General features: G+C 36.3%; 1 protein-coding gene across 1 annotated transcript; it reads left to right on the top strand.

Moving 5' to 3' along the window:
• The first annotated feature begins 1,163 nt into the window (after positions 1 to 1,163).
• LOC134644484 (C-type lectin domain family 10 member A-like) lies at positions 1,164 to 7,188 on the top strand. The gene is made up of 8 exons (XM_063497568.1): positions 1,164 to 1,233; positions 1,337 to 1,438; positions 1,593 to 1,739; positions 2,429 to 2,575; positions 3,133 to 3,279; positions 5,100 to 5,242; positions 6,627 to 6,730; positions 7,035 to 7,188. The coding sequence occupies exons 1-8, from the start codon at positions 1,164 to 1,166 to the stop codon at positions 7,186 to 7,188; spliced, it is 1,014 nt and encodes a 337-aa protein (XP_063353638.1).
• Positions 7,189 to 7,393: the final 205 nt, after the last annotated feature.

Below are 7,393 nucleotides of genomic sequence, written 5' to 3'. Positions count from 1 at the left end.
TTCTTACTATCTGATTTAAGTTTCACTCCAGAGAAAAAGCTTCATCAAAAATAACACCTAGATTTCTGAGGTTACACTCCTGTGAGGAACCTAAATCACCCAGTCGCTGTTTAATATTGGACATTGCACTGTGTGGTGTATGGTGGCAGATTCCTTTTCTGATGCAATAATCACATATTTTAATCATATCACTTTAGTAATAGTAATACCACTTTCTCAACTTAGTTTAGCAAGATCACTCCTGACACAAGTTGTGTGCATGCATGAATCTTATCACCTCTGCTATTTTCACTGCTAAATGAACAAATGGAATGAAAATCATAAAATGACAAAAGCTCCTTCTGATGCAAAAAAGGATGTGGTACTATCTGTGTTATTTTAAATTTTTTATATTCATAAAATAATCTAATTTACTTTTTCTGTTTTTTAAAAGTAACACGTTTTCACTGAAACACATCTTTCTCTACAGGTGTATGACAGACATTTGCATTCATTAAGGAAAAAATGGTTTTAATGCATATTCTTCTGGTGTCTGTATTTCTGCCTGTGCCACATATATATTTTCCCTTTTCTCCTTAGTCTCAGATTCCTCATCTGTGTGTCAGCCAGTGTCTCAGTGCTTTCTTGCGGCTTTTTAAAAAAAATTCTTGCCTGCTAACTCTCTCAGTCAGATTTGGATTATGGTACTTGGCGTTAACTTTAGTTTTGATAACCCCAGTTGGGTCGACTAAAAGAAAGTGAATGAACATCCTTTTGTAGGATTTGCAATTTGTTGACATTTTTAAGCTCCAGGACATAGTCACAGTAGTCCTGTGACGGGGTGTGATTGGCAGCTCAGCTGCAGGGGAGGAGTGGAGTAGCAGGTTCAGGGCATGGTGTTGGAGAGGCTGGTTTGGCACAGACGGTGAACATCTTCTAATCATGCCTTCCCTATTTCAGTAGCGGCCGGGGTCAGAGAGGGGAGATTGCTACCGGAGGAACACAGAAGCTATACTTCATACTTCATACTAATTTCTTAGTTTTATGTAATTTCCTCTTATTATATTAATAACATCTTAGTCATGTGACTTCCTCTAGAGTTGAGAAAAGGAGAAACTGTGACACAAGTATATTCTGTGCTGCAGAGCTGAACATGTTATAATTACACTGGGTTCTTACGAATGATGGAGGACATTTATGTCAACGTTGACCATGTCAAACCTAATAACCCAATACCTTCAACAAAATGCCGAGGTAAGGAGGAAGTGACACAACGGGAACAGAAATATTTTAATATATTTTTTTATAATATATATTTTTCTGTCACTGTTGAACTCTTTATTTCTCTTTCTTTCAGATCCAAGGAGCTGTAAGAGGAGTTTCCATTCAGGTGTTCTTCTCTCTCTGACTCTGCTGAGCGTTTCCCTGGTTGTTGCACTCATCATTCTTGGGGTCTACTGTGAGTCTGGTTCCACATCAACATAACAGTTACATTGTAATTCTTGAAAACCTTTTATTCTGGCAAATAATTACATTATTGAATTTGAATTTTGCTAGAGAAACCCTAAATATCAGTGCATGAAGTCTCAGAAACATGCATCGATTCATTTCAGATCTGGACACATTACGAGATTCAGCTGCAAATCTCTCTGAGATGAGTAACAAACTTGCCTCCATGACTGAGGACAGAGACCTGCTACATGCCAACCTCACTGAAAATGCCAGAGAGCTGGAGAGGCTTCAGAATTTGACCAGACCGAGTGAGTCCTTGCATGTGCTCCTTAAATTGTATTTTCTGTGTGTCTAAAAAAAAAAAAAGCGGTCGAGAGGTCAGCTACAGTCAAATCTTCCTCAAGGCTGAACTTCAATTTTTAAAAAATGCCAAAAACCAATAAAAAAATCTGTGAATAAGACTACCAAAAACAAAAAAACAAAAAAAACAACAACTCTTAGGTAAAGAAAGATTAAAAGATGTCTCTCTCTCACTTCTCTTTTCCTTGTAATGCATGGTAAAAAGAAAGTACACGCCCTGGAAAATTTAAACATACAACAAGTTTTAATATTTCTTTAAAAACAATCAAATCCATTCCAGGGCCCTGTTCCAGGAAACAGATTTAACTAAGAGCTTTGAGTTTGTTTACCCTGAGATGAGTGAAACTCCAGGCTTTCTGTTAATTAAAGAAAGTTAAAGCTGAGTCAGTTACTGGGCTAACAGATTCTGTGACCTTTTCCTGCTTACCAACTGGTTTTCTTCAACAAACTAGGTGTTTCACTGACTCCTTGAGCAAATTAATTTGCTATAGTTTACCTTTATTGCAAACATTGAAATGCCAGTTAGATGTTTGTTATATATTTTTTTTAATTTAACACGAGCATTTTTATAATGGAGACAATATTTAGTAAAGTATCGATGCATGAGGTCTCAGAAACATGCATCTATTCATTTCAGATCAGGACACATTACGAGATTCAGCTGCAAATCTCTCTGAGATGAGTAACAAACTTGCCTCCATGACTGAGGACAGAGACCTGCTACATGCCAACCTCACTGAAAATGCCAGAGAGCTGGAGAGGCTTCAGAATTTGACCAGACTAAGTGAGTCCTTGCATGTGCTCCTTAAATTGTATTTTTGTGTGTCTAAAAAAAAGAGGTCGAGAGGTCAGCTACAGTCAAATCTTACTCAAGGCTGGACTTCAATTTTTTTTAAAAAAATGTCAGAAACCAACAACAAATCTGTGAATTTGACTGACCAAAAACAACCAAACAAAAAAACAACAACTCGCAGGTAAAGAAAGATTAAAAGATTTCTCTATCTCACTTCTCTTTTCATTGTAATGCATGGTAAAAAGAAAGTACACACCCTGGCAATTTAAACATACACCAAGTTTTAGTATTTTATTAAAAATAATCAAGTCCATTCCAGGGCCCTGTTCCAGGAAACAGATTTAACTAAGAACTTTGAGTTTGTTTACCCTGAGATGAGTGAAACTCCAGGCTTTCTGTTAATTACTTTTTTGCAAACACTGAAATGCCAGTTACATGTTTGTTATATATATATTTTTTAACTTAACAGGAGCATTTTTATAATGGAGACAATTTTTAGTAAAGTATCAATGCACGAGGTCTCAGAAACATTCATCGATTCATTTCAGATCATAACACATTACGAGATTCAGCTGCAAATCTCTCTGAGATGAGTAACAAACTTGCCTCCATGACTGAGGAGAGAGACCTGCTGCAAGCCGATCTCACTGAAAAGACCAAAGAGTTCGAGAGGCTGCAGAGTTGGTTCAACCAGAGTGAGTCCTTGTATGAGCTGTTGTGTTTCTTTGTAAAAGGTTTTATTCAGTGATTCCATTACTTGTAAATTCACATTTACAAAACAAATATGACTGGCACAAAAAACATTGCATGTGCTCCTTAAATTGTATTTTGTATGTGTCTAAAAAAAAAAGTTGAGAGGTCAGCCACAGTCAAATCTTCCTGAACCCTGGATTTCAATTTTTTAAAAAATGCAAAAAAACCAACAAAAAAACATAAAAATGGCTAAAAATTAATAAATCATTGTTAAACTCTGTTTCATCCTTGCAACAACAATATTTAGTCATGCATAATTAATGTTAAGAACCTTAATATAACATAAAGAACCTTTGTCAGCAAAACATTGACAGCACCTCCACTTATTGTAACGGGTGCAACTTTAAATTTAAGTTTCCTGTTTTGTTTTTTTGTTCAAGAGCTTCCTGATTTAAAAAAAACCCAACTATTTCTCTGAGCACCAACTAGCACCACAGTGGTGCTAGTTTCAGTCATTATGCAAATGCAATGCATTATGCAAATGTTTTATAGTGAAACTAGCATCACAGAGGCGCTACTTTCAGTCATATATGACTGAAAGTAGCGCCTCTGTGATGCTGGTTACGTCCAGGTGAATAGAATCAACTTTTGGGGAAAAATATAACTTCTACATAAATATTCACAGCCTTTGCTCAGTACAATTACAGCTATCTTTCTATGATGACAGAAGCTTGGCACACCTATCTTTGGGCAGTTTCTCTAATTCTTTTTTTACAGAACCTCTCAAGCTTCATCAGCTTGGATGAAAATGTTGGTGCATGGCCATTTTCAGATCTTATCCCAGATGTTTAATTGGGCTCAAATCTGGGCTCTGGGCGGGCAACTTATCATCAAGCATGTCTCTGTACATGAGTGGTCTCCCAGTTCCTGCTGCCAAAAAACATCCCTACAGCATGATGCTGCCACCACCATGCTTCACTGTAGTGATGGTATCAACCAGGTAATGAGCAGGGACATGTTTCCTCCAGACATGTCACATGCCATTCAGACCAAATAGTTAAATATCTTTTTCATCAAATTTGTCTCCTCATAGTCTGAGAGTCCTTTAGAAAAACTAGAGGGTGCGTTTTACTGAGGAGTGTCTTCTAGAGAATCTGGAGAAAATCTCTTAGGGTGGCATGGAAATCAAATGGGGTGGCAAAATCAAAGCCTTTAAAAACAACAACAACAAAAAACCACACATGCAGGTGTTACATATGGTTAAAATGATTCAAGCGCAGTAAGTATAAACATGTTTCATATGAATATAATCTACAGCTTAATTATTTTCTGTAGGCGACATAGTTAAACAATCAGTTACATAAAACATGTGAATTTTGATTTTATGTACTGTATAGCCTGTATGATAAATAAATAAATGTGTAGCCCAATAAGTATAAAATCCAGAAAGCAACACAATATGAGGCGGTTCATTTACAAACACAAGTCTAACTTAAGTTTCACTTTTTGTTAGAAAAAAAACTCAGATTGTTACATTCTTAAATTTACACAAATTTACACTGTCATGAACAAAAATTTACCTCAAAACCGATTTTATGTGGTACACACAAAAAGAGTTAGTACGAATTTGATAAGCTACGAAGCCGCAAGGCTTGATGGATTATCAGAGCATTATGGCTACCGTAGTCAGGAGCCTCGCAGAGTAATCTGGGTCCTAAACTCCGTCCATTCAGGTCCCAAAGTCAAACGAACACTGCGACATCACTGAGAGTTAAAAACTGTCCAAATTCTTTCTGAACTGAAGTATTACTTTTCCTTCCAGAAAAAACATGTCCTGTAGGATGGAGTAATTTCAGCCATAGCTGCTATCTCCTCTCTAAAAGCTCTGCTTCCTGGGATGCAGCCAGAAAGGACTGCAGAAACAGAGGAGCAGATCTGGTGGTTATTGACTGTGGTAAAGAACAGGTACAGTTTTTATGTATGTGTGAGTTATTGAGCTTGTAAACAAAAATTGGAATCCGTACCATGTAAATATGTTTTTAGAGTTTTGAACAAAAATATAACAAAAAACAAATGGTTTCTTATGATCCTTCCTGCACTTAACAACAATAAGGAAAACAGAATATATGAAGCTGCCAAAGAATGCATTGAAGCCAGCATACAAAGGTTCTTCCTCTGTTACATTGCAATAGAGAGTATTTGCTATGAGGTGGATGGGAGCAACAGGAAGTCCAGTAATTTGAAGCACTGCTACTATAACTGCTATTACTGTTACACTATGTTTTGTATTTTTCTAAGTTTGTTCATTGCAGACAAAAACTCATTATGTCTTTTACTAGAATTTAAAACCTTCTGCACTCAAAATCAGTATGTGAATATTGACATGGAGACAAAAACATGCAAACAATAAATACCCTTGGAAGATTAAATGTGGTTCAGCAGTTATTTAGTGAAATGTGTAGAAGAATTATGAAATTATTAGACACCTCTAAGAGTCCAGTGACAGAAAACATTAATTTTGATCACTCTTGCTTAGACACTATCAGGAGAATTTGGTGACAGTGACTTATTGGTTGTTTGGGGGAGTTACAACATGTTGCAGGTTAACTAGAGTGTTTTGCTGTATGAGCTGTTGTGGAATTTTTCTTCAGTGTTGAGGATAAATCTTGAAATAAATGTGCAAAAGCAACTGAGTAAATGTTTTAATTTGTGCTGTTTTGGGATATTTAAAGTAGGTTTTTAGATCAAATGAACTACCGTAGTTTTCGGGTCATAAGCCGCTACTTTTTCCCCACACTGTGAACACTGGGGCTTATACTGACGTGCAGCTAATGCATATTTTTTTTCATGTGGCCAAAAACATTTTGCCTGGTAACAGTAGACCAATAAAATTGATAAGTAGTACATATACGGTATATATTTTCACCGGTTGTTAAGAGACGTTGTAATGTTGTTTGTGCACTGTTCCGTAAAAAAACCCATAAGCAACGTAATTTGTGTGTTACCGATACATGGTAGCCGTGTTACAGGCGCTGTTCGAGGAAAAAAAGCATTTGCAGTATGTATTTTTGTATGTTACCATAAAGTTTATGTTACCATGTTTATGTTACCTTACGGATTAAATTAAACGTTAAAAATCCTCACGTGTAATATTTCTGTGTAAATATCTCATATTACAAGTGAAACGCATACGGCTTAAAATCCGGTGCGGCCTGTACAAGAACAAAATTGATTTTCTTTCTAAAATTAGAGCAAGTGGCTTTTAATCAGGTGCGCTCTGTAGTCTGGGAATTAAGGTACATAGACTAAAATTGTGGTTCAAAACTATTTTTTTCATCATGTTAAACAGACCTTCCTCTCTGCGATCACCAATGAACACACTTGGATTGGTTTAAATGACAAAGAACAGGAGGGAACATGGAAATGGGTAGATGGGACTCCAGTGATTTTCACGTAAGTCTTCACTTTGGTTCAGTCTATAACTTCCAACAGACATTTCTACATATAGAATCACACTGGTCAGTGGGCTGAACCAAGCTACAAGTCCAGAGGCTTAAAGATTGTATACTAATGACTTGGTTTTCCTCTTCATCATTACCTGAAATTCGTTGATCCTAGTATGTTAATCAACCTTCTCAGTAATTTAATCCAAGCTGTCGATGGAAAATTTAGCTGATGAAATCCCCCACACCCACACCGAACATCTGAATTTTTCCTCAATAATAATAAGATAGTGTTGTTTTTACTCACCTGCTAGGTACTGGTCAGAACATCAACCTGATGATGGTGGTGGAAAAGAAGACTGTGCTCATTTCAGAAATGATGAGAAAAAGTCCTGGAATGATATTCCATGTTCAACTTCTCTTAAGTGGATCTGTGAAAAAGCACCAAACAACTTTATGGTTTTTTAAAAATGATATAATCACAAGTTTTACAGTTTTAGCCTTAACTGTTATTCACAAACTAAGTTTGAGTTTGTCTGTTTTATTCTATAATGAGTGTGTCTTTTGCTGTTACAAATTTCTATTTCTGTCATTTGTTAGTTTCACTTCCTGCATCTGTTTTCTCCTGATTTGAAGATCGTTCTTTCACTAGTGTCTCAATTCTCTCCTGTTT

This window comes from Pelmatolapia mariae, linkage group LG16_19, assembly GCF_036321145.2.
Source record: "Pelmatolapia mariae isolate MD_Pm_ZW linkage group LG16_19, Pm_UMD_F_2, whole genome shotgun sequence".
In the NCBI taxonomy this organism is placed as follows: domain Eukaryota; kingdom Metazoa; phylum Chordata; class Actinopteri; order Cichliformes; family Cichlidae; genus Pelmatolapia; species Pelmatolapia mariae.
The sequence above is the reverse complement of the archived record's forward strand: the minus strand, read 5'-3'. Positions and strand labels throughout refer to the sequence as shown.